Here is a 27,662-nt window from a genome sequence, read left to right on the forward strand (position 1 = left end):
GCAGTAACATCAATTAATTAAATGGCAAATCATGTTCCTCATTTTGGGTTGCACAGCCTACTAAACATTCTGTTATGCTTGGTAATACTGGGTTATAGTATAGTCTAATCAATAGACTTGTAGATTGAGAGTCTAGGAGACCTGAACCCTGATCCCAAATTTACCTGCTATATTACTTTTGGCAAACTACCTAACCTCTCTAGTAATAATATTAGTAATAATAACAATTATTCTGATATTGATTCAGCACTCACTATGTGCCAAGATAATCAGATTGGACATAGTCCTGTCCAACAAGGAACACACAGTCTAGGAGGGAGGAAGAACAGGTTATATATTCCCATTTTGTAGATGAGGGAACTGAGGCACAGAGAAGTTAAATGACTTGCCTTAGGTTATACAGAAGTCAAGTGGTATAACCAGGACTTGAACTTGGGTCACCTGACTCTCCAAGTCTGGGCTCTTGCCACTAGGACACACTGTCTTCCTGCTACCCTTACCTCTAGGCTAGGATGAAAATAAATGATGAGAAAGAGGAAAAGTGCTAAAGGCCACTGAGCTATTTGGAAGAACCACACTGAATTGATCCAAGAGGTACATTTTTGTTATGGTATCTCATTTCTAAAAGGGGAAGATCAGTTGCAGGATGTAAAAAGCCCAGTTTGAAATGGGAAAACAATTGTTGTATTAGTTATGTGCTTACTGTGTGCCAGGCACTATTAAGTGCTGGGGTAGGTACAAGACAGTCGGGTTGGACAAAGTCACTGTCCCACATGAGGCTCACAATCTTAATCCCCATTCTATGGATGAGGAAACTGAGGCACAGAGAAGTTAAGTGACTTGCTGAAGGTTACACAGCGGACAAGTTGCGGAGCTGGAATTAAGAACCCAGGTCCTCTGACTCCCAAACCTGTGCTCTTTCCTCTAGGCCACACTGCTTAGAATGGAAAACAGGGGACTCTCTTTGTGGTCTGCGGATTCCTGGTTTTTCCTGTTACTTATTTGAGGAATGAATATCTTTAGACTGCAGTCTTCCTGAGCTAGTGGGAAGGAACAGTGCATTGATTGGCATTCCTGGGGTCCCACGTGGCTGGGACTCCAAAAGCTGGGGGTGATGTTCCTATTTTTGGCTTCTGCCTCCTATAAAAACCCTTCAGCCTCCTTCTGAGAGAGACTTGGTCCACTCAAACCCCATTTCTTGCTCTGAGTTTGGATACTTTGTGGTTGAGATGGGTGTAGAAAAAGAGTAAGTATTGAAGACTTAAGCATAGGTTAGAGACAGCAGGAAGAGGCATTTACTTAATGGCATTTAATCTGTTTCCTCAGGCTCCTTACGTTTGCCATCAAATAAGACCCAGGTTCTTAAAATTATTTTGGAGGCATTTTTACATATTCTGTGACTGTAACCATTCACTTGGGGAACTTTTCTAGTTTGACAGTTAAGAAACCTTTTCTCATCCTTGAATTAAAACTAAAATCTTTCAGTCCCTCCCAAAAGGTTGAATGGCAATTTGCATTCAATTGGCCAGAGATAAAAGCGAACTGATAGATTACAATTATGCTACATCCCCAAAGCCATTCCTTAGCACGTGAATAAATGCTTCAAATTTTTTTTAATATGATTCTTCATTTTCAAGCTTCAGAACGACAGGTTTCACCTCACCTCCACCCACTCCCCACCTTAACCCTCTCCCTCCTTCTTCCCTTCCCCATTGATTGTGGTTTTGTAGATGTAACATTTTGGGACAGACTACAGAGAGCTGTCAGTTGCCAGGCAGGAATGCCCTGGCTGTTCTAGGGAACGTGACTGTGATTTTTGTTGATGCAGGAAGCAGCGGCATTTTGAAGAAACTCAGGTCTCCCAAGGAATGCGACGGCAAACTCATCCTGTTGCCCAAGAAGTGGATCTAGTCTTTGCTGGTAAGTTCTCTCTTCTCTTTTTAAAAGAAAGAGAATAAACATGGCTCAAAAGAGATGGGCAACCCTGAAGAGAAATATACACAGGTGTACACACACATAAACTCACACCCACAGTCCCCCGAAATGCTTTTTTAAAGGTTACAGCTAAAGATGAAGACATCTAATGGTCGATTTGCTTTACTGTAGATTGATTTTTAGCCAGGGTAAAGGGGTTGTCAGAGGGCAGGGACAATATCTCTTTTCGGGGCCAATGCCAGTCTGATTAATTTGGGAGGCTTCCAGTTTGGAAATCTAGGAAGTTAGGTTCTATGGTTCTATGGGAGGATCGGCAGGTGCTGTCATCTTCAATTTTGGGTAAGAGTGTGAAACAACCCTACTCTGCCTAGGATGGGTTGTGATTCATTGCCCACAGGCCTCGTAAAGTGGAGACCGTATTTTCCAAATTTCTTGTTTCCCTTCAGGCAGAGCAGAGCACCTACTTGGTTCTGATGGCCTTCCCACAAACACCATATATTTTAGAGTTATACATTTATTAGATATTCACTAAATAGGAATTGGACATTAATTGAACTGCTTTCAGTTTTTTTTTTTAAATCCTATGCAACACCATGCAATTAATAACAATTTTCCACGCTGATAGGGCAGGGGTATTCATATGAGAACTGAATGTAAGGTGATGGGCGATACCTGCTTACAAATATTGCTGACCTCCTTCCATACTGTTCAAAAGAAAACAATTCCTTCCTAACAGCCCCAAATAAGCAACCCTCTGACTACCAAAAGGATAGGACATTGAGTCCCTAAAACGGTTTGCCTAAACAAATCCATCTCATGTGTTAGAAAAAGATTGAAAAAGGTCTCATGTTGCTTCCCAGTATGGAGTTGGTAGCTCTGAATTGGAAAACTACTTATTTTGAATTGTCCTGTAATTGTAGAAGCTGGCAGAAGCGGTCATGTTTCTACCTTTCAACATAAAACTAGATACGGTTTATGAGTCATTCAAAACTGTTAAGGGGTAAAAATTCAGTAAACTCCAAATGTAGCCAGCTGTAATTTGTTGTTTTCTTTCCATTAATAAAGGTAATGCAATAAGCATCTCAAAGTCAAACAAAATCCTAAATAGAGTTATCTCTGAACTGTCCTTCTCAACAAAGGCATTGTGCAGCCAGATGAAGACAGGGAGAGTCTGAAATCCTAAAAAAGATGGTGAGATATTTTGATGCTTTAATGCATAGTAAGGACTTAGAAAGTGCAATTGAATGACTGGTTGATTGCTCATCCAATACTGGTAGTGCTCCCTCCAGGACAGTAACCTAAATGTTAGTCAGATGTGATTAAAATAGAACTCACTGCGTTGGGGAATTGACTGTTTAAAGCTTTAGTGGTGAAAATCTATTTCATCAGCCAAGAGTTGATTAATCCCATCCTTTGTGTCAGACCCTACTTAGAGAGTGCTTAGATGTTTTCAAATCTATAGTGCAATTAGCTTTAATTACAGCATTGAATTTGTTAAAACCAGGTTCATTTTCTTTAATAACTAAGCAGTGCTGGATTTCATTTCATTTTGCTTCTCTCCTCTTTTGGTGTTAAATCTTCGTTTCTTTGTTTCCTCCTCCCTCTTTCCCTCCCCATCCTTCTTCCCCCTCACCTGCCTCCCACCCCATTCCCAGTAGGAGGCTGCCCCCTGTCTATGAATGTTGTCAGTGGGATAGAGTGCTACAATCCCCTGACTCATGAATGGAAGCTTTTAGGCCCCGGGTGTAAACATCGCTGTGGTGCTGGAGTGATGCCCCTCAATGGTTCGCTCTACGCCATCGGGGGCTATGATGGGACAAGCTGCCTTAGCAGTGTGGAAAGGTAACGGTGGGGCTGGGCCAAAGTACCGTAGTGAGTTCTGACTGGGGAAAGCAAAAAGTGGCTTTGATTTGTTGCCGTGACTGATGGGAGAACAGAAGGAGAAATGATGCAAGGAAAGCAAAGAGGAAATGGACAGAGGGTGGGCTCTGCATGGGGTGGGGAGGGTCACTCAGTCAATCATGTGTATTGAGCACTTACATTGTGCACACCATTGTACTAAGGTCTTGGGAGAATACAATAGAACAATATAACAGACACATTCTTTACCCACAGTGAGCTTATATTCTAGGGGTCTATAGGGAGTTGGTCACATGTGGGCCTCTTGGGGGTTCAAACACAGTTTTGCATGTCTGGGAACCTAGTTCTGTCGGCAATCCTCCAGGCCTCTGGACCCACAGAACTGCGACCTGGATCCCCCAGGATTGCTGGGGTCCTGAAGCCGGCCCCTCTCTCTCTGTGGTTTTTGGAACTGGAGTTGTACTGATAGGGAGTAGTAGGTGCTCCTCCCAATCCCCAGATCGGAACAGTCCAAGTCTAAATCCATGGGGCTGGACAACCGCACCTTCTGAAAACTGTAGGGAGGGAAAGAGCTATTGAACAACGCTCAGGTTGCCATGTCTGACTTTGCCAGGCACCATGAAAATAGGTACCCTAAATAAATTGCTCTCAACCACACCAAGTTGCCTGCTCTTCAGTTTTCATTTACTTGCCATCCTTCCTCTCTTTTTTTCCCCCATTATATTAGTTCAGTGCTTACTATGTGCCAAGCACTGTACTAAGTGCTGGAGTAGGTACAAGCTAATCAGGTTGGACACAGTCCATGTTCCAGGTGGAGCTCACAGTCCTAATCTCCATTTTACAGATGAGGCAACAGACAAGTGGCGAAGCTAGGATTGGAACCCACGTCCTTCTGACTCCCAACCCATGCTCTACCCAATAGACCACACTGCCTCTTCCTTTTCTCCTTTTCCTTAATGATGATGGTATTTGTTACACACTTATGAAGTGTGAAGCACAGGGTTAGATACAGCCCCACTCAATTTCTGTATATATCTGTAATTTATATTACTGTCTGCCTCCCCCTCTAGCCTTTAAGCTTGTTGTAGGCAAAGAATGTATCAACCAACTCCATTATGTTGTATTGTCTCAAGTGCTTAGTACAGTGCTCTGCCCACAGTAAGTGCTCAATAAATACGACTGGTTGCTTGTTAGATACAAAATAATCAGATTGGACACAATCCATGTCCCACATAGGGTTCACAATCTGAGGAAGGTCACGGTCCTCTTCCCCTCCCAGCTCTGTCACCTGTCCTAACCTTTACAGTCTGTAGAAGTGAGTTAAAATTGGTCGTGTCTGAAAAGCCTGTAAAAACTATTGGGGTATTGGTAAGTGTGGGTGGCCGCCACTCCGGGTCAGAGGAGGAGCATTGCTGGGGTGGGGGGATCATTGGCTCTGGCACCCCAGCCTTGCCTCTCCGTGGCTCCATTGTTGCCCCACATTTAAGCCGTCTTGCCTGGATGTCAGGGCTGCAGCCCTTGAGGCTGATTCTTACAAACAGCTCGTTGTGCATCCGACTGGCCATGCCCATGAGAACATCCGCCACCGCTACCTCCCTGAATCACTATTATTCTTATTATATTTGTTAAGCATTCACTATGTTTCAAGCTCTGTTCTAGGCTTTGGGGTAGATTCAGGTTAATCAGGTCAGAAACAGTCCTTACCCATCACGGGGCTCACAGTATAATACTGGATGCCGCTCTCTGTGGCTTTTGACTGTGAGCTGAAAACCAATCATTTTGATTTGTAATATTTGTAAAAATTACTCTCAGCAGATTATTACCTGTTCTCTCTCCTTCTTAGATGGTGAGCCCCATATGAGGCAGGATCTTTGTATATACCCCAGTGCTTAGAACAATGATTGGCACATAGTAAGTGCTTAACAAATACCATTATTATTATCATTATTATTCCTATCAGTGCTCCCTACCCTGTCATATTTTAATATGAAATATTCCTCTGCTACAAATGAAATGAAACTCTGTCTCTGACAGGCAGTCTTCCTTCTCTGGCAGCCTTCCTCCTTAGGCAGTCTTCCTTCTTAGGCAGGCCTTCAGCCTGAATTAGGAAACTTCAGTGCCATTTCATGTTTAGATTTTAATTCTATATTTTAAATTGTCAAGGGTTGCTTGGAATTGTAAAACTCCTGAGTCTTATGTTCCTGGATGCAGAAATGCAGGAAAGCTGACAAGCTACTCTTGGACTTACCTGGCAGAAGACTCAAAGGCAATTCTGAATTCTAAATCGTTACCAGGAAGGAGAAATCCTATTGTTCTAAAAATCCTGGGTCTGACAAGTTGGGGGAAGAGAAGATACTGTTCAATTTTTACATTGAAAGGAAACATTTATGCTGCTATGGGTTCCAATCCCGGCTCCACCACTTGCCTGCTGTGTGACCTTGGGCAAGTCACTTCACTTCTCTGTGCCTCAGTTACCTCATCAGTAAAATGGGAATGAAGACTGTGAGCCCCACGTGGGACAACCTGATTACCTTGTATTCTCCCCAGCGCTTAGAACAGTGCTTGGCACATAGTAAGTACTTAACAAATGCCATCACTATTATCATTATATTAAAGGAATATGATTGATTCCCTATCTAATTCAGTTGTACTTTTACATCTACCTGGTTGCATCCTTAATCTATCTTTTCTATTCCTTCCCTTCTTCTCCATCTTTTAACCAATTTTGGAGACCTAGCATTTAGGTGAAACAAAAAGCTGCTTTAACTTTTCAAGTATGGGAGTCCTTAGCCATAGGACACATTGGGAAGACATGTTCAGACAAGTTTGCCATTCATTTCCTATAAACAATCAATCATTCATAATTATTGAGTGCTTACTGCATGCAGAGCACTGTACTAAGAGCTTGGGAAAGTACAGTATAACAGAGTTGGTAGACAAGTTCCCTGCCTATAAGGAGCTTGCAGTCTAGATGGGGAGACAGAAATTAAAATAAATTATGGATATGTGCATAAGTGCTGTGGGGCTGAAGGTGGGGTGAATAAAGGATACAAATCCAAAGGCATGGGTGATGCAGAAGGGAGAGGGAATAAGGGAAATGAAGGCTTAGTGGGGTCAGGCCTCTTAGGGATGTTATTTTAATTAGGCTTTGAAGGTGGAGAGATTAATAGTTTGTCGGCTATAAGGAGGGAGGGAGTTCCAGGCCAGATAGAGGGCATGGATGAGGGGTTGGAGGTGAGATGAATGAGTTTGAGGAACAGTGAGTAGGTTGGTGTGAAAGGAGTGACGTGAATGTGTTGTAGTAGGAAATCAGTAAAGTAAGATAGGAAGGGGCAAGGTGATTGAGTGCTTTAAAGCCTATGGTTAGGGAGTTTCTGTTTGATGCGTAGTTGGATGGGCAACCACTGGAGGTTCTTGAGTGGGGAAAAGTGGACTGAACTGTTTTTTAGAAAAATGATCTGGACAGCAGAGTAAAGTATGGACTGGAGTGGGGAGAGGCAGGAGGCAGGGAAATAAGTGAAGAGGCTGATACAGTAGTCAAGGAAGGATAGAATAAGTGCTTGGATCAATGTTACTTGCTTCTAATTGATGGATTTAGCTCATCAGCTTCCCAGCTGAACCACTCCAGGAATTTGGGGAATAAAATGCTATGTGACCAAAGCCCTGTTTTATTCCATGTTTCCTCTCCACAATTATTTCAAACACGATGTGGATTCCAGCCTTGCTTCACTCTGGGGATGAATCAGAAACAATACTGTTTCTACACTGTCAAAGTGAAACAAATTCAGAGTATTTGCATTCTTGCAAATAGTCATTGGATCGTGGTAGAAAACACAATTTTCCTGAGATTTGGGCAAGTAGAAGAAACATCATTCTGCTTGTGCAAAACCAGACTTCATTTTCCAACTCATCTGGCTACAGCACTGTGAAGGAAAACAACTGGATCTGAACTAGAGTTCTAGTGCATATTAACATTGCGAGCTGAGATGCTGACAGTGTTTGGCACCACTTTTATAAGGTGCCAAGATGTAAATTCCCTTGAAAAAGTAGGCTAATCTTATAATTCAGGCAGTCATTGACATGACATTTTAAATTATGACAAACTCCATTTACATTTCTAAGCTTTACAGCACTGTTTTCCATTTTGCATTAGGTTAGAGACATGGGTGGGATGGTGGTAAACAGAAGCCACAGGAAAATGGGGAAACAATTTTAAAAACTGCAATTGGTGGGTGGGGAGAAGGTGATAATATAAAGAGGATGGTGGTGGGGAGCAGAGCAGGAGAAGAATTGACTTCCTATTGTGAAACCTCTCTGACATAGTATAATCAATCAATAAATCATATTTTTTGAGCACTTGTGTGCAGAGCACTGTACTAAATACTTGGGCCTTCTCTGGCTACAATGAGCTCATAATCTAGAGGGGGAGACAGACATTAATATAAATAAATAAATTACAGTTATGTACGTAGGTGCTGTGGGACTGAGGGAGGGGTGAAGAGGTAGCAAATCAGGCTGACGCAGAAGGGAGTGGGAGAAGAGGAAATGAGGGCTTTGTCAGAGAACACGTCCTATAGGAGATGTGCCTTCTATAAGGTTTTGAAGGTAGAGAGAGTAATTGTTTGTAGGCTATATAATGTTTGAATACATTCTATATATAATGCATATAATACATTAATGTAATAATAATAATGATGGTATTTGTTAAGTGCTTACTATGTGCAAAGCACTGTTCTAAGCACTGGGGAGGTTACAAACTGATCAGTTTGTCCCATGGGGGGCTCACAGTCTTAATCCCCATTTTACAGATGAGGTAACTGAGGCACAGAGAAGTTAAGTGACTTGCCCAAAGTCACACAGCTGACATGTGGCGGAGCCAGGATTTGAACCCATGATCTCTGACTGCAAAGCCCATGCTCTTTCCACTGAGCCATGCTGCTTCTAGTAGTGATCTTGCCCCCTCTAGAATTTATCTGAGTAATTTGGGGGGATAAAAGGGCATCATGCTCTGTGACCTTGGGTACATTTACCTTCTCTGTTGCGCAGTTACCTCATTTGTAAAATGGATGTTCAACACCTGTTCTCCTTCCTTCTTAAACCATGAACCACGTGTGGGACAGCGCTTAGTACAGTGCTCTGCACATAGTAAGCGCTCAATAAATACGATTGATGATGATGACAGGGACTGGATCTGACCTCATTAATTTGTATCTACCTCAGAGTTTTGTACAGTGACACAAAGTAAATGTTTAACAACTACCATTATAACCCAACCTTGTTTCAGCAACCAATTCCTCTCTTATAGATCATTCCTATGAGAAAATTGCTTATGATTTAAATTTTTCTGATTTAAGATGTAGTTTCCAGGGACTGATTATATTTTAAATCTAAGAACTGACTGAATAGGAACTTGGGAAATGATTAGGCACTCCAAAAATGTTAGTTAAGTGCACAGAGTGGGACAGTCCCTGCAGGCTGAATACATTTCCACTGTTCTCTTAATCTAAAAGTTAAACCCCAATTAAATAACAAAATACTTAGAATACTTAGATTCTTAATAACAAAATATTAGATTCTTAATAACAAAATACTTAGAAGCAGCGTGGCTCAGTGGAAAGATCACGGGCTTGGGAGTCAGAGGTCATGGGTTCAAATCCCAGCTCCAACGCTTGTCAGCTGTGTGACTTTGGGCAAGTCACTTAACTTCTCTGTTGCCTCAGTTACCTCATCTTTAAAATGTGGATTGAGACTGGGAGCCCCACGTGGGACAACCTGATCCCCTTGTATCCTCTCCAGCACTTAGAACAGCTCTTTGCACATAGTAAGTGATTAACAAATGCCATCATTATTACTAAATACTTCCCTGGGGTGGTCTGGTTAGATTTCCTTGGAAATAGCCACTCTCTTACTTGGCTAGGTTGAGAAATAATTTGTCCAGGGTGAATTTCTTCCATTTTATATCTCTGTAAACTCTATGGTACACTACCGGAAGGATTGCAGATGGAGATGGGGTGGTCTGGGAGATGTGTTTATGATGTCGCTGTGGGTCGGAGAGGACTCGACGGCATAAGACAAGATGGGGGAAGGTGGGCTGGTATGGACTCCTTCTTATTCACATGACATGTCTAGCAACACTGGCATATTGTACTCTCCCAAGCACTTAGTATAGTGCTGTACACACTGTACGCGTTCAGTAAATATGATTGACTGATGACTGTTCTAATCCATGCCTGACAGTGGAAAGGAATAGGAATTCCTTTAAAGTCTTGCACTTATCCCCATCAGGTATGATCCTAAAATAAATGAATGGAGGAGTGATGTGGCCCCACTAAGGGAAGGCAAAAGAGATATGGGAGTCACAGAACTGGGTGGTTACCTGTACTGCGCGGGAGGCCACGATGGATTAACATGCCTCGGCACAGTGGAAAGGTAAAGTAACCCCAATTGAATTCCAACTGTCTTTTCTCCGAGGACCATATTATACGAAGTTGCCTCCGGGTAATCAAGTCCTTATTTCATTATTTTTTTTTAATTGTTTTGACCCAGGGACCCTGACTCTCACTTGGCATTTGGAGGGAAGGGAGAATCGGAGACTAGTTCAATCAGCTTGATGTTGATGGCAGAGAAGTTCCTCAGACACTGCTTCTAACAGCCTGGGTACCACTGGTCCAGAAGAGAGAGCACAGTTTTAATATCAATTGTATTTAATCAATCATTTATTGAGCACTTATTCATTCATTCATTCGAGGAGCAGCGTAGCTCAGTGGACAGAGCACGGGCTTTGGAGTCAGAAGTCATGGGTTCAAATCCTGGCTCCGCCAATTGTCAGCTGTGTGACACTGGGCAAGTCACTTAACTTCTCTGTGCCTCAGTTACCTCATCTGTAAAATGGGGATTAAGACTGTGCGCCCCCTGTGGGACAACCTGTTCACCTTGTAACCTCCCCAGCACTTAGAACAGTGCTTCACATATAGTAAGTGCTTAATAAATGCCATTATTATTATTATTATTATTATTCAGTCATATTTATTGAGCACTTTGTGCAGAGCACTGTAGTAAGTGGCTTGGGAGAAAACAGTATTACAGGGTTGGTAGACATGTTCCTTCCCCACAATGAATTTAGAGATTAGAAGGGGAGACAGGCATTGATATAAATGTTATGGACATGTACATAATTATGTACAGAGGTATGTAATATGAGAGAAGAAAACCAGGAGATGTGCCCAATTTCCTCCACTCTAGTGCTAGTGCCCTTGGGCAGAGTTCCATGGTGAATAGGTGGTGAGAGAATTCCAAACTTCACACGATAACTCGGGAGACGTGGACTTACAGGTAGGCAGCTCCAAAATTGTCGTTTCAGGTACGATCCTGGAGAAAATAGGTGGTGCAAGGTGGCTCCTCTGACCTGTCGCCGAAGGGGCCTGGGTCTGGTAGCCTTAGGGGGCTATCTTTATGCCATAGGAGGGGCAGATGGTCAATCTCCACTGCGCTCAGGTAACGGGGGCGGTGTGGGAAGGGGTGTCATTTCACTGACGTCACAAGTCGTCATCAAACCAAATTTATTAAGCTTCCGCATTCATTTGGCATTTTAGAAAATACAGAGCAGACCTGTGTCTCATCCTGAAGATGACAGTCTCTCTATTCTGAAGGACCTTTAGCTTGATTGCCTCTACTTTGTTAGAAATATGCTGGGTCCCAGGACTGAAGATACCAAACCCAAGAGATTTCAGCCGGGGCTGAAATTTTAGGGTCACTAGCCTGGCAAATACTTTAAATACAAGTCCTGGGCTGGGCTCAAGACTCAAATAGTTTTGGTTATACTTATTTATTCCAACCCCTGTATTTAAAATAAGAAATACGCTTGTAAACACATGTCCCTTATTTTTTTACAAGGGCTCAACGGTAGTAATACCTACTGTTTTTTAAAAAAATTTCCCATGTCCATCTAGATCGGGAGTCATGGTGCTCTGGGAACAAGTAAGCTCTCTTGTAGTCTGACAGAACCCTACTGTCCCTCCCCTCTCTTCACATGTGCTGCTCTGCTCTGACATCTTGTCTCTTTCTCCAGTGGAACGCTACAGCCCCATAGAGGATGCGTGGTCTCCTTGTCCCCCTCTGAGAACCTGCAGGGTAAACTTTGGTTGCGTGGCCTTCAGAGGGAAAATCTTTGCCGTGGGGGGAAGGGACGAGATCACTGAACTGTGCAGCGTGGAGCGCTTTGAGCCAGAAACCAACGAGTGGTTGCCTATGATGCCCTTGAGATCCAAGCGAGACAAGGTACGCGGCTAGGGAGCTTCAAGGGAGGAGCCTAGTTGAGTCTATTCCTGGTGTGCAGCTGGATTCATTCATTCAATCATATTTATTGAGCGCTTACTGTGTGCAGAGCACTGTACTAAGCACTTGGGAAGTACAAGTTGGCAGCATATAGAGATGGTCCCTACACAACAACAGGCTCACAGTCTAGAAGAACTTAGCTGGATGGATCCCCTCCTAAATTTCCAGTTCCAGAGTGTTGGCTGGAGAAAGAGAGACACTTACGCATAACTCTCTCTGCCTTCAAGATAACAGTAAAAGAAGTCGTGATGGGCTTATCTTGCAGAAACCTAACCTCCCGTTCCTAAAAATAGATCCATAATCACTAGTGTTCTCTCTCTGTGGTAGTTGCCTGTTAATTGTGTTTTAAAAATGCCACCTTCAGAGCTTAACCTCGTCACAATTATAGGTCTGTCGGAAGTCTGTAATTTGATTCAGAAAGGAATCGGCAAGGGTTGGGTGTGGGTGGGAAGGGGAGTCTTTCCACAGGGAAGATTCTTTCTCCCCAGAGTTCCTTTCAGCTCCTGCCTGAGCAGATGATTTCAAAATAAAGCTCTGTTTCCCCAGCTCTGTGAGAGCTCTGGGCCTTTCCAGTCTTGGCCTTCAGACTGTTTACTTTCAATTCCCAATGCCAGAAGTGTCAAGTTGATAGCCCTAAGGCTCTTCCCAGCCTTTTATGCTCCAGGCTTCATTTTTACAGGCAAAGGTCCCCTGGGTGGAAGCTAAATTTGCCAAGAGAAATCAAAAGATAAAGGCAGTCTAGTTTCTAGGTTGTCTCCTCTGCTTAATTTTTTTTTCTGATATTTGTAAAGTGCTTACTATGTGCCAGGCATGGTGCTAAGCTCTGGGGTAAATATAAGTTAATCAGGTTGGACACAGTCCCTTTCCCACACAGGTCTCACAGTCTTAACCCCCATTTTACAGATGAGGTAACTGGCACACCGAAGTGAAGTGACTTGCCCAGGGTCACACAGCAGACCAGTGACAGAGCTAGGATTAGAACAAGGTCCTTCACACTCCCAGGCCTGTGCTGTATCCACTAGGCCATGCTCCTTCTCTAGTTTCCTTCTAGCAAAGTTGAAATGCCCCCTCTTTGGGGTTGTTGCCAGCCCAGCTCTGAGCCTCAGCTTATTCCTGGCTGGAGAAAGATGCACTGATCCCGTGGTTTCTGTTTAGGTGAACTTGGCTGGGGCCAATGGCTATCTATTGGCTATCGGAGGGTTTGATGGAGTGGTGCACTTGACAACAGTGGAAGCCTTTGACTTTGAAGCCAATCGATGGAGGTAAGTAAGTTTGGGGTCTGAGGTTCAAGCACGTGATGACTGCCCTCCAAAATGGACTTGTGGTCCAACCTTGTTCAGCTGGAGCAGTTTAGAGTGCCATTTCTTCCCCTCTCCTCTTTTCCCAAGATTTTCAAATCAGTGTGGTAAATCCTCCATTACTTCTACACATCCAGAACTAAACCAGTTACAAGGAGTACACTGGAAAGGAGCACAAGACATTGATTTTCCACAGTGCTGATAATTGGCAGACCAAATAGAGGGCCTCTCCCCCAATTACTGTAACTTTCATTGGCACACTAAAAGCTACAGCTGGCTCCCTTTGGTGCCATGAGTCCCTCAGGATGGGTTATCTCCCTGATCTGCTTTGTCCGTCTGGGGGGTTGTCTACCACCTGCCCACTTGCATGAGTGACTGACATGTAGCTATGCATACTGTTTTCCCAGGGGAGGAGGGACAAATCTCTTTCAAACTCTTTCTACCCTAGATTATTTGGCAACATGAAGAACAGGCGGCCAGGAGGAGGTGTGGGTGTGCTGAAGATGATCGGCTAGAAGGGGTCATCAGTCCCGTTCTGCAATCCGGTATTAAAGGCAACCAGCGGGGATTAAAGCACTTGCGCGGGTTGAGAATTGTTTGCCGTGGGGAAAGGAGACGGGGGTGGGTGTGAATGAAGACTCTGGGCAAGCCAGCTCTACTGAATTGTGATTAACGAACAGATAAAGAGCACACTTTAGCACCGTGTGAGGTCACAGTGGTTTGGTGAATTTAATTCAAGCAGAAACTAAGGAGGGTGGATGGAAAGCAGGCTAATGTGATGTCTGACGCCCTTGCACTGCGGACCGATGGCCTAGAAGAACATAGCAGGAGGAAATCTCTTCCTCCCAAGACTGCACTCACATGGCTTGTTAAGTTTAGCTGGAATTATAGGTTCCCCAAAGGATAACTGTCTCAAGCATCAGACACTTGGTATCCTGGGGCACAGGGCTGGACCCATGTCTGCCCAGTACTGGGCCTTGGCCACATTACAAGCTGCTACCAGAGGAACTAGGTTTGGGTCTGGGTCTCCAACAGGCCCCTCTTTTACTGGCTTCTTCCAGGCCTCAGTATGTTCTCTCCTCTGCTCCCTCCATTTCCTAATTCTGCCGTCTGTCCTTCTCCCGGACAGATGATAATTTATGCCTGGCAAGAAGAAAAGTGTGATGAGTCCCTGGCTCCCTGGGGCTGATGAGCGACTGGTGAATCTGTTGTCCTTGGTTGCCCAGTGGTCCGCTTGCAGAGCAGGGTGAAAGGAAGCAGAAACAATTGCAGCTGCTGCTACCACACCCCTTCACCTTCTTTTCCAACTCAGGACAGGACACCCCAAGCCAAAACCCCTAAGGCCGGCGTCAATCATCCACTAAAGATGCAAGGCTTAGGTATTCAGGGATTTAATAGAAAAGACTTCATCAGAGAAATACAGACTCAGAGTCATCTGAGTTTCATCAAACTTCATTGGAACAGACTGATTATGCTTTCAAAGCAGGCTCAGATTTGCATTTTGAAAGGTATTAATTATACAGGGCTATTAGCTCCCTCCAAGAAAATAACTTTCCCTCTTTTATATTCCATCTTTACTTGCCCCAGCTCTCAAAGTAGGGCACAGCTGCAATCCAGGCAAAAAATAAACTGCCAAACCTGTGATTGGTTTCTACATTTTCACAAGTATCTTCCCAAACCTCTTAACAGTAAATCTCCAAACTCTGGTCATGACCACACCTAGAACTCATATAGGGGGAGATCAAAGAAGATATCATTCACTTCCTTCTGATAGTCATGAGGAGTCTGTCCTGGACTCGGTCCTAAACAGTCTGACACCAAAGGATATAGAGTAGGCTGTGATTCTGGGTCAACCTTCTGAAGGAATATTTCCTGGTGGTTGGCCTCCAGTTTTAGCTGGGTTGCTGTTGAGATGGTCTGAGGGTCTCTACCTGTCGACACCATGGTTTCTAGATCTAGAAAAGGAACACAGTTTAGGTGAACATAACCCCAGATGATCTCTCCTTCCCCCCACATCCCACATTGGGACCAACTTTCCTTTTATTTCCACTGACACCAAAAAGTTCAAAGCACTTATGATTACTGTCGAAATTCCATGAACCCATTCAGCCCTCTAAAGTAGGTCAATTGGAATCATTACACCCATTTTGCGGATGAACAGACTGAGGAACAGAGGATCACACAGCCAGGAGCATAACAGAATAAGATCAAGGCTATTAACTGTCATCTTAAGTATTCCAAGTCTCCCCACCCTGTATTCTAGCCCCAACTCTGTCACTAATTTAATTAATGGCTCATCTTAAGAAACAAAATAACATTTTCACATTGTAGTAAACAGCAGGACAACAGTACCTTGTTCACCCAGCCACTCAAAAGAATCAGCCCAAGGCATGAAAGGCATTTCCTTTTCTATTTCATATTCTGACAGAAGCCTGAAAGTTAAATGGCAATAATAATAATAATAATGATGATGATTATGGTACTTGTTAAGCACTTACTATGTGCCAAGCACTGTTCTAAAGTGATGGGGTAGATGCAACTTAATCAGGTTGGACACAGTCCCTGTCTCACATGGGGCTCACAATCTTAATCCCCATTTTACAAATGAGGTAACTGAGGCCCAGAGAAGTTAAGTGACTTGACCAAGGTCACACAGCAGACATGTGGTGGAGTCTGGATTAGAACCCAGGCTCTTCTGACACCCAGGCCCCTGCTCAACTCACTGATCCACCTTGTTCATGCAATTCTGTTTCTGCCTTCATTCCCTAGGGATATATACACACGCACGCGCACACACACAAAAAATAGACAATTTTCATTTGGGGGAAATACATCTCTAAGCTAAAATACTCCAAACCTGAGAGTTCAAAATTCAACACGGTGAAGTCTATTAATGAAAGAAAATACGGGGCCTTCACTTCGTTCGGATGGAAATGGCCAGTTATAATGGGCATGAAATTTGTTAATGAAGATTTTCTTTAGCCGCACCCCAACCCAACTGTGTACCTGTTATTCAGAATAGGGCTCATCAGCATGCCAGAAGGTTTGTTCTCAGACTCAAGGATGCTTGCTGGTAAACAGTCTTCCTCAAAAGACGTAAAGACACACTCAGGCTGGTGCCACCATCTCGGCAATGTTGAGCTCAGAAGGGGAGATGGTTGTTGCATGAAGGAGGACCAGGATCTGGATTGCTCTAGGGGAGCATGGTAAATCCCTCCATGCTCTGAGATATCAGAGATCCTCCGATCTAAAAGGAGAGTTCTGTCAAATAGCTTTCAGAAGAATCATAGAGAGATGAGACCATAAACAATGCCATCTGGGGCCAGATGAATGGTCTATCCGGCACAGTATTCTGTCTTCCGACTGTGGTGCTAAAGGATGCTTAAGAATACTTGGAGGAATAGTATAAGGACTGCTTTCCTTGCTTTACAGGGGTGTAAAGAACACTGTACCATGTACAGAACACTTGGAAGAGTACAATATCACAGAGTTGGTAGACATGATGCCTGCCTTCAAGGAATTTACAATCCACCTTCTTAAAATTGGACCTTCAAATATATTCCTAATTTTTTCTTACAAAAATAGAACATTATGATGTTTTTTAAGTGATTTCTCTGTGCCAAACACTGTCCTAAGTGCTGGGGTAGATACAAAATAACTAGATTGGGCCCAATCCTTGTCCCTCAAGGGGCTCACAGTCTAAGGAGGGAGAACAGGTATTGAATCCCATTTTCCAGATTGGAAAACTGAAGCACAGAGAAGTTAACTGACTTGCTCTGTTACATAGCAGCCATGTGGCCAACTCAGGATTCGAACCCAGGTCCTCCAACTCTCAGGCCCATGTTCTTTCCACTAGGCCACACTGCTTATTGTGCATAAATATATCTAAATGCTTCTCACACCTCTCACCCCCCGGCCCCCTAATCGCCTACCACAGACCTCCCATTCACATATTCAAACACCTCCTGAACCTACTGATATTTTGTGGCTGCTACAACTTCCTATGGTGACAAGTTCCATGTACTTAACACCCACTGGGTAATATTCAATGTGAAGCATTCAAAGTGTCGGGTTCAGAACAGTTCACAAAATTTCTTGCAGGAGTACCATCTATACCTGCCTTAAAAATATTTTTTGTGGGAGTAATTACATAAAGGATCAGAAAAATGTGAAGGTAATAGCTTTTAATGCTAACGTCAACAGCTTGGAGATGCTCAGTGGTTACAGAAGATGACTCACTTCTACCAATTAAGCAACATTTTGCAGTCACAATACTGCCACATACCTTAGATGACAGGCTCAGACAAAATCCATAGAAACTGTTTCCTATAAAGCAAAAATGAGGCTTTGCCTGACTCCAAACAGGCAACTTTAATGAGCCTCTCTTGCAGCATTACATTTCTGGTTCTTGAAAGCGTTATTTAACCCCAAATTGAAGAGCTCACCTACCTCTGTCAGAGACAGCTGCATCTTCCATTGTCTCTAAACAAATGTCTGCTCCCGACCCCAGCATACTGTTTTCTACAGCCGTAGACACACTAACCAAGGGTTCCCTTTCCCTAACGAATAAAATGAAAATGTTTGAGATGGTATTCATGTTGACTAAATGGGGATTTTAGTTTTGTAGAGCCACAGGAGTGGCAGAGCACACTAACGAGACTTTTGCCAGGTCATGAACCATTTTTAGATGTTCAGTCAATCATTTTCCTAAAACTTAGTTTATTCCATGCAGATTTGGGCTGAGGGCAGGTCAGAGGGCACAGAAGTCACCTCTACTTTCTAGCTCACCATCCTTTGTCCCACACAGTCCCACAGGCCTGATCATTCACACCCTTCAAAATTGGAGAGAATGTTGCTCATTCTCACATTCCTGACAAATGTAAACTGATGAAATATCAGTATGACCAGAATTTGAGTTACTACTATGCACAGAACTGTTTAAGGCTCTTGGGAAGCATCCAAAAAATAAAAAAATGTGATCATCGCTGTTAAGGAGCTTTACAATACAATGTGGGAAATGGTGGACAAATTGATAGAAGCTCAAGACCGTCCTAAAGGAAATAAACATGTGAATTAATAAGTCCACATTTTCTACAGAAATGTCCAGGCCATCTTTCCCCACTCCTCAAGTAACTACAGTGGTTGCTCATTCACCTCAGCATTTAACAGAAACTCCTCACTTTTGGCTTTAAAGCACTCAATCACCTTGCCCTCTCCTACTTCACCTCATTAGTCTCCTACTATGACCAAGCCCACACACTTTGCTCCTCTAATGCTAGCCGTCTCACTATACCTCGATTTCATCTATCTTGCTGCTGACCCCTTGCCCACATCCTACCTCTGGCCTGGAATGCCCTCCCTCTTATCTGACAGATAATTACTCTCCCCGTCTTCAAAGCCCTATTGAAGGCATATCTCCTCCAAGAGGCCTTCCCTGAACTTCTTTCTTCCCTTGGCCTTCTTTCCTCTTCTCTCACTCCCTTCTGCGTCACCCTGACTTGCTCTCTTTATTCATCACCCCTCCCAGCCCCACTTACAGACATATCTGTAATTTATTTTTTTAAATTAATGTCTGTCTCTCCCTCTAGACTGTAAGCTCATTGTGGGTGGGGAATTGGTGTATTATTGTACTCTCCCAAGCACTTAGTACAGTGCTCTGCACACAGTAAGCGCCCAGTAAGTATGACTGAATGAATGAATACAAACTACATGGGCGTGGAGGTACTTGATTGGCCAGCATGACCAGAAATCAAATCAATGGTATTTATTGAGAGCTTACTGTGTGCAGAGCACTACTAAGCACTTGGGAGAGTACAATACGATAGAGTTGGTAGACATATTCCCTGCCCTACGGTGCTTAAATTGAGGGAATTAGCCTGGAAATGCCTCTCGGGAGAGATGAGCTTTTAGGAGGGCTTCAGAAGAGGAGAGGGATATATAGCTTGGCAAAGCTGAGGGTAGGGAGAGTGTTACAGTGTTGATGTCTTGGACCACTGACCCAGCCATTCTGCCGTCTCTTGTCTTGGTGTCTTTCAAGTCTTCTGGAATCCTTTTTCTAGTATTTTGAGCCAACGTGTTTTTCTGCCATTTAGAATACATCTCTGCAGAGGGAGCTAATATCTGTAATTTAAATATAGGGGGCAGAGATACAATGCACCGTCGGAAAAGGTAGCGAGAGACAGCGAGGCAATCAAACCCACTGGAATAAATGAGGTTATTATCAGACTTGCTGAATTCTCCAAGAGGTTTCCTGTAAAATAGAGGGGGAAATTGAGAAGTTCTTCCATTTTTGAGAAATGTCGTGTTTGGCTCTGTGGATCAGCCCATCAAGTTAAGATATAATTTAACAATCAAGACAATGATACACCTTGAAGAAGCTGAATCATGTCATCAACCTTTGCTGACTCCAGCAATGTGAATCCCATGGATCCTATCCTTCAGTACACTCACCCTGAATCCTTGTAAATACTGTTTCATTTGGATGAGGAAAAGGTCAACTGGGAGGGGGGCTCTTTATCTCCCTATACAATTTGTAGTAATTGATTCTTTTTAAGGAAAGTTCTTAACAGGAATGAAATACAAATAAAACCAGGGATAGGAAAACCAAAAACTAGGGCAAATGAAGAGCAGTCAGGTGCTGCAAAGCAATGGCAGAACGCTTCCCTTTGGGGGGAAGAAACCCTTTGGGGCTCAATTTTGAGGACTTCAGCAGCAGAATAAACAAACATAGTCCCTGCATCATGTACTCTAATAACAATGAAATCCCCAAACCAAATCATAGTGAGTGCATTTGCATACATGTGCTTTAGTTCTGGACAATCCCTGAGCTTATTATATTCCGTGGTGACTTCCTTTTGCAGACACAATCAGATTTTTTCAGGATTACTTTAAGGAAGATGATTCTTCTAAGGAAGCTCTTTTCTATCTACCATAAACCCACTGTACTCTTCCCTTCATGTGGAAGGAAATTAGAGGATATTCTTAGTAGTTACAAGTTAAATGACAGAGGGGGAGTGGCAAAAGAGAGAAGATGGTGGGAGGAACAGTGAGATGGTTGTGGCAGGAAAGCGGGGCAAGGTGGGCAAGAGAGGCAGGGAGGACCTCACCTCCCTTCTCTCCTTCTACAGCCCACCCCGCACCCTCCGCTAATCTCCTCACTGTGCCTCGTTCTTGCCTGTCCCGCCATCGACCCCCGGCCCACGTCATCCCCCGGGCCTGGAATGCCCTTCCTCTGCCCATCCGCCAAGCTAGCTCTCTTCCTTCCTTCAAGGCCCTACTGAGAGCTCACCTCCTCCAGGAGGCCTTCCCAGACTGAGCCCCTTCCTTCCTCTCCCCCTCGTCCCCCTCTCCACCCCCCTCATCTTACCTCCTTCCCTTCCCCACAGCACCTGTATATATGTATATATGTTTGTACACATTTATTACTCTATTTTACTTGTACATATCTATTCTATTTATTTTATTTTGTTAGTATGTTTGGTTTTGTTCTCTGTCTCCCCCTTTTAGACTGTGAGCCCACTGTTGAGTAGGGACTGTCTCTATATGTTGCCAACTTGTACTTCCCAAGCGCTTAGTACAGTGCTCTGCACACAGTAAGCGCTAAATACGATTGATTGATTGATTGATTGACCAGCAGGAGGACCTGTAGGATAACTGACTTTGGAAAGACTTCTCTCCCCCTACATTACTGCTCTTCACTGAAGCTTCCCCAAGCCTGCTTTTTTCCCCGTCCTTTTGGCTGTTCCCCAGGATGGATGAATGTTGACTGGCCTAGAACTCTGGATCCATGCACAGTGGTTTCTGATGTTTCCCTCAAACAACAAACCTAGTATACAGTCTTTTAATTTATCTTGAACAAAGTATTATGTGACTGTTTCTTTCCCCTTTCTCTACCTCCTTCCAGGAGAGCGTTTTTGTGTTGCATTTTTGTGTTTTGTGTTCCGAACTCATATAAGGGGTGCCAGATTGTCTAAATAGGAAATTAGATGGGCCAAAAAAATAGTTTGAACAGTACCTCACAAGGGAGCTGAAGCTAATCATAAAAAACTCTTCAAATCAGGAAGTCAGCCAGTGCTTCTTTAGACTCTGAGCCCGTCTCCTAGACTGTGAGCCCGTTGTGGGCAGGGATTGTCTCTGTTGCTGAATTGTACTTCCGAAGCACTTAGTACAGTGCTCTGCACTCAGTAAGCGCTCAATACATATGATTGAATGAATGAATGATGACCAAACTCTTTGCTGCATTAGAGAAGCAGCGTGGCTCAGTAGAAAGAGCATGAGCTTTGGAGTCAGAGGTCATGGGTTCAAATCTCAGCTTCGCCAATTGTCAGTTGTGTGACTTTGGGCAAGTCACTTAAATTCTCTGGGCCTCAATTCCTTCATCTGTAAAATGGGGATTAATGTGAGCCCCCTGTGGGACAACCTGATCACCTTGTAACCTCTCCAGTACTTATAACAGTGATTGGCACATAGTAAGTGCTTAATAAATGCCATTATTATTATTATTATTATTATTATTAACATAGGAAACCATTTAAAAGACAGACAGGAGTTAGGGTTTGTAAAAAAGGGTTAGTGTGAGAATTCTACTAATCTTGAGGGCCACATGTTATAGGGTACTGTCGGCTTTTATGGGGGAAAGGAAATTTCCTCCTCCCACCTTCCCAACTCACAGTGGTTTGCTGCTCCAAAGGCACAAGTGTGTGGGTCAATTCCAAGAACTTCACTGTCATCTCCAGGATGGAGGCCATATCTTCTCGTCGTCCATCAAACCTGGGCAGGAGGGTTCGAAGTTGCTCACAGCTGCTGGAGATCCGTTTTCTGTTTTCCACCCACAACCCCAAAAAAGGTACGGTCAGGGTACAACAGAAACACACATACTAACCCTGCATGGATACAGAAAAACTTCCTTCAGTGAGCTCAAACTCCCTCTTCCCTAATAATACTAAATCAATTCTCTGCCCATTTTATAGTTTGGGAAACTGAGGTTCAGAATGGAGAAGCGACCTGCACAAGGGCTCTCAGAAAATCTCTCAGAAATAGGACTGGAAGCCAGTCCCCAGCTCATTCCACTGCACCGCCCCGAGGCAAAGCAGCTTGATAACTGCCCAAATCAGGCAAGGCCTGAAACACAACACCTGTGCCTTGTTTGTCTTTTGAACTCCTCCTTTGGATGTTTTCTTATTTAATCCACTGCCTTTGTCCCTTGATTACTTTTTCCTCAACAACAAACAAGTCTTGTTGAAGAGGAAATGTTTCTAACTTGATTGCCCTGTTAGGCCCCCTTCTCTAAAAGCAGAGTTGGATCTTTATCTTTATTTACAAAAATCCATTTAAAAACAGTGCGGAGCTGACGCTGCTGACCTATATTCCTGTTCCTGAAAACTTCCTATACCCTCCAGGGGTGGGAGATTTGGGGAAGCCAGATGCTCAGAGCAGGATTTTTTTTTGGGGGGGGGCCTTAAGCAAGATGACAAGCACCCAATATGAGCATTGGTGAGGAGAGGGTGTTTAACAGGAGGTTTCTTCATTCCCATCACACTCCTCTTCTACTTGGCGCCATGTCCATTAGAGCGGTGCAGCAGAAATGAATGAGCATTTGAAATCCCAATCAGTCCTCTGGAAACCACAAGAGTAAATGACCATTGGGGAGTACAGGGATGCACACTGGGCCCAGAGTGCTTGCTCCATTGCACCGTGTTAATCTGGACTGTGCAGCCACCCCACCTCCAACACATTAGCAAATGCAGGGATTAAGGGCAGAAGATTTAGGAAGCATTTACCGTCTATGTCTCTCCAAAACCACATTCTGTTTACTCTTTGAGACCCGCATTGTTGCTTCTGGAAGTCCATTCTCCTGAGTGATATCTTCTGGGTCAAAGTTACTGTTGGATGGGAAACTGAGCAGGGAACCAGGAAAGGGTGGGGGTGAAGAGATCCTGAAACCATTTAAGTATCCAAATTCCCCACACCTTCATCACCCTTCATCATCATCGGTAGCTCATCCCAGGCATTAGAATATATATAAGGTTTCACAGCCCAGCAAGGGGCAAGCAGGGAAATGAGAGGGTTCCAAGAGTTGTTGAAATTCTTAAATTGGTAATTGTCTCTCTCTCCCACTCTAAGACCTTTTTATCTTGATCCCATTATTGACTGACTGTTTTTCTTGCAGACACCTTCCCAACCTCAGTGAAACTCAGAAGGGGGTGAGGGAGTAACTCCCCATGGGACCTGGAAGGAATCTAGACTGTAAACTCGTTGTGGGTGGAGGATGTGTCTTCATTCATTCAATTGTTTTTATTGAGCGCTTACTGTGTGCAGAGCACTGTACTAAGCGCTTGGAAGTACAAGGTGACATATAGAGACAGTCCCTACCCAACAACGGGCTCACAGTCTAGAAGGGGGAGACAGATAACAAAACAAAACATGTGGACAGGTGTCAAGTCGTCAGAATAAATAGTAGTAAAGCTAAGTGCACATCATTAACAAAATAAATAGAATAGTAAATATGCACAAGTAAAATAAATAGAGTAATAAATCTGGACATACATATATACAGGTGCTGTGGGGAGGGGAAGGAGGTGGGGGGGATGGGGTGGAGGAGAGGAAAAAGGGAGCTCAGTTTGGGAAGGCCTCTTGGAGGAGGTGAGCTTCTTATTGTCCTCTCCCATGCGCTTAGTACAGTGCTCTGTACACTGTAAGCATTCAATAAATAAGACTGTTGTTTTTGTTTTGTCTTGTTTTGTTTTCTTTTGTTGTTGTCTCTGTCCCCCCTCTAGACTGTGAGCCCGTTGTTGGGTAGGGACCGTCTCTATATGTTGCCGACTTGTACTTCCCAAGCGCTTAGTACAGTGCTCTGCACACAGTAAGGGCTCAATAAATACGATTGAATGAATGAATGAGAAGACTGACTGAATGAATGAATCTGTCCCTTTGCTTCAGTGGAATCACCTGAGTCACTACCACCCTGCTCCACCTGATTGTACACCCTGGGGCCCTGGCCCTTCACTCTCATTAATAACTGTGGTATTTTTTAAGCACTTTCTATGTGCCAAGCACTGTTCTAAACGCCGAGGTAGATACAAGGTAATCAAGTTGGACACAGTCCCTGTCCCACACGAGGCTCACACTCTTAATCTCCATTTTACAGATGAGGTAGCTGAGGACAGGCGAAGTGAAGTGACTTGTCTAAGGTCACACAGCAGACAAGTGGCAGCGGCAGGACTAGACCCCACGACCTCTGACTCCCAAGCTCTTGACATTAGGCCATGCTGCTTCCCAGTGCCAGTGTCCTTTGCCTACAGTGGCTGTCTCTTCCAGACCAGGGGAGGATCCGCAGGGAGGAGAAGACTAGGATGTTGAGAATGCTGGGGGAAGAACATTTAGACTAAATCCCTCCTCTGTCACTGATGGGGACGGCACAGGTGATGAGGAGCGAATGTACTCATTCATTCACACTTATTGAGCACTTACTGTGCACAGATTACTGTACTAAGTGCTTGGCAGAACACAATAAGACAATAAACAGCGTGGCTCAGTGGAAAGAGCACGGGCTTTGGAGTCAGAGGTCATGGTTTCAAATTCCGGCTCCACCACTCGTCAGCTGTGTGACTTTGGGCAAGTCACTTAACTTCTCTGGGCCTCAGTTCCCTCATCTGTAAAATGGGGATGAAGACTGTGAGCCCCACATGGGACAACCTGATCAATCAATCAATCGTATTTATTGAGTGCTTACTGTGTGCAGAGCACTGGACTAAGTGCTTGGGAAGTACAAGTTGGCAACACATAGAGACAGTCCCTACCCAACAGTGGGCTCACAGTCTAGAAGGGGGAGACACAGAACAAAACCAAACATACCAACAAAATAAAATAAATAGAATAGATATGTACAAGTAAAATAGAGTAATAAATATGTACAAACATATATACATATATACAGGTGCTGTGGGGAAGGGAAGGAGTAAGATGGGGGGATGGAGAGGGGGACGAGGGGGAGAGGAAGGAAGGGGCTCAATCTGGGAAGGCCTGATCACCTTGTAAATTCCCCAGCGCTTAGAACAGTGCTCTGCACATAGTAAGCGCTTAATAAATGGCATTATTATTATTATTAAAGAGGCACATTCCCTGCCCACAACGAGTTTACAATCTAGAGGGGGAATTTAAGCGAGAAACCCTTCCTGCCCTCCAGGGGACTAGTTAGGACTTTCTCCGTGAGGGTCAAAGGACACCTCAACCCGGCTCCTTACCGCCCGCTGGCCCCCGACCTCGGCGAGGAGGGGGTACCCCGGAAAGAACCGACGGTCCGGTTGCTGGGCGGGGGGCCTGAGGAGGCCATGGCGACCAGGAGAAGGACCAAGTGGGTGGGAGAGGAGAGAGAAGGGGTGCCCACACCCTCTTTCTCACGTCTCTCTTCCTGCTCTTTGGGAAAGGAGAGGGCGGCCCAGGTGAGGGGGATTAGCTGGGCCGGCTGGGGGAGTGGATTGGGGGACTGGATAGATGGGGGGATGGGGTGGAGAGGAGTGGGTGGGACAGACGGGGGGGACAAGATGGGGCGTGGTCAATGGGGGTAAAGGGGCGTGGATAGAGTGGGTGAGGCTGTTTGGGGTGTGATGGTGTGGCCTGATGGGGTGTGGTCAATGGGGGGGGCGTGGGGGTGAAATGGGAGTGACAAGATGGGGTGTGGTCAGTGGGTGGGGTCATCCAGGGATAGAGGGGGCCGTATGGGGGTGAAAGGGGTGTGGCCAATGGAAGGGATCCTCTGGGATGGAAGGAGCGTGGCCATATGGGACGTGTTTAGTATTTTATGAAAAAAAGGAAAAATGTTGGAGACCTTTCACAAAGCCTTTTGAGTTCATTGGGAATTTATTCAAATGGAAACCTCTACAAACATTAACCCAGCTGGTGCCAGTCTACAAATTCAGCTCTGTCTGTGACTAGAGGACTTAAGGGTGGTGCTGCATTAACAACCCTATGAATTTGAGTTAATAATGAGGTGAACAACCTGTCCCCTTTTAGACTGTGAGCCCACTGTTGGGTAGGGACCCTCTCTATATGTTGCCGACTTGTACTTCCCAAGCGCTTGGTCCAGTGCTCTGCACACAGTAAGCGCTCAATAAATACGACTGATTGATGGATTGATTGATTGAGGCCTCCGGAGATGGAAAGGGCGTGGTCGATGGGTGGGGCTGTCGGGGGGGGGCAGAAGGGGCCTGTTCAGATAGGGAAGCAGCGTGGCTCAGTGGAAAGAGCCACTTTTAGACTTTTAGAGAAGAGCCACTTTTAGACTTTTCCCTCTTTTAGACTGTGAGCCCACTGTTGGGTAAGGACTGTCTCTATATGTTGCCAATTTGTACTTCCCAAGCGCTTAGTACAGTGCTCTGCACACTGTAAGCGCTCAATAAATACGATTGATGATGATGATGAAAGAGCCTGGGCTTTGGAGTCAATCAATCAATCAATCAATCGTATTTATTGAGCGCTCACTGTGTGCAGAGCACTGTACTAAGCGCTTGGGAAGTACAAGCTGGCAACATAGAGAGACAGTCCCTACCCAACAGTGGGCTCACAGTCTAGAAGGGGGAGTCAGAGGTCAGGGGTTCAAATCCCGGCTCTGCCAACTGTCAGCTGGGTGACTTTGGGCAAGTCCCTTCACTTCTCTGGGCCTCAGTTCCCTCATCTGGAAAATGGGGATTAAAACTGTGAGCCCCACCGTAGGGCAACCTGATCACCTTGTAACCTCCCCAAGGCTTAGAACAGTGCTTTGCACATAGTAAGTGCTTAACAAATGCCGTTATTATTATTATTATTATTATTATTATTATTATGGGGCACGGTCAATGGGTGGGGCCGTCTGGGTTTAGAAGGGGAGTGGCCAGATAGGTGGGTGGTCGATGGGCTGGGGTGGGGTCAGATCGACTCTAAACCCGATGTGGGCAGGGGCCGTCTCTCTTTATTGCTGTATTGTAATAATAAAAATAATGATGGCATTTGTTAAGCGTTTACTATGTGCAAAGCACTGTTCTAAGCGCTGGGGAGGATACAAGATGATCAGATCGTCCCACGTGGGTCTCACAGTCTTCATCCCCATTTTCCAGATGAGGTCACTGAGGCCCAGAGAATCATAATAATAATGATAGTATTTGTTAAGCGCTTACTATGTGCAAAGCACTGTTCTAAGCGCTGGGGAGGATACAAGATGATCAGATCGCCCCACGTGGGTCTCACAGTCTTCATCCCCAT

The 27,662-nt window shown here is 44.5% G+C and overlaps 2 protein-coding genes across 2 annotated transcripts; one reads left to right on the forward strand and one right to left on the reverse strand.

Annotated features, from left to right (window-relative positions):
* Positions 1–1,222: 1,222 nt before the first annotated feature.
* On the forward strand, positions 1,223–14,091 carry LOC119927314 (kelch-like protein 20). The gene is made up of 8 exons (XM_038745910.1): positions 1,223–1,246; positions 1,829–1,920; positions 3,591–3,777; positions 10,081–10,224; positions 11,156–11,289; positions 11,864–12,072; positions 13,285–13,391; positions 13,876–14,091. The coding sequence occupies exons 1-8, from the start codon at positions 1,230–1,232 to the stop codon at positions 13,940–13,942; spliced, it is 957 nt and encodes a 318-aa protein (XP_038601838.1). The 5' UTR covers positions 1,223–1,229; the 3' UTR covers positions 13,943–14,091.
* Positions 14,092–14,822: 731 nt separating this feature from the next.
* On the reverse strand, positions 14,823–25,758 carry SOHLH1 (spermatogenesis and oogenesis specific basic helix-loop-helix 1). Its single transcript, XM_038745912.1, has 8 exons — positions 25,670–25,758; positions 23,207–23,323; positions 22,097–22,244; positions 19,426–19,547; positions 17,877–17,986; positions 16,434–16,674; positions 15,780–15,859; positions 14,823–15,382 (listed from the first exon to the last, which is right to left on the reverse strand). The coding sequence occupies exons 1-8, from the start codon at positions 25,756–25,758 to the stop codon at positions 15,147–15,149; spliced, it is 1,143 nt and encodes a 380-aa protein (XP_038601840.1). The 3' UTR covers positions 14,823–15,146.
* Positions 25,759–27,662: the final 1,904 nt, after the last annotated feature.

This window comes from Tachyglossus aculeatus, chromosome 4 (genome assembly GCF_015852505.1).
Source record: "Tachyglossus aculeatus isolate mTacAcu1 chromosome 4, mTacAcu1.pri, whole genome shotgun sequence".
Classification (NCBI taxonomy): Eukaryota; Metazoa; Chordata; class Mammalia; order Monotremata; family Tachyglossidae; genus Tachyglossus; species Tachyglossus aculeatus.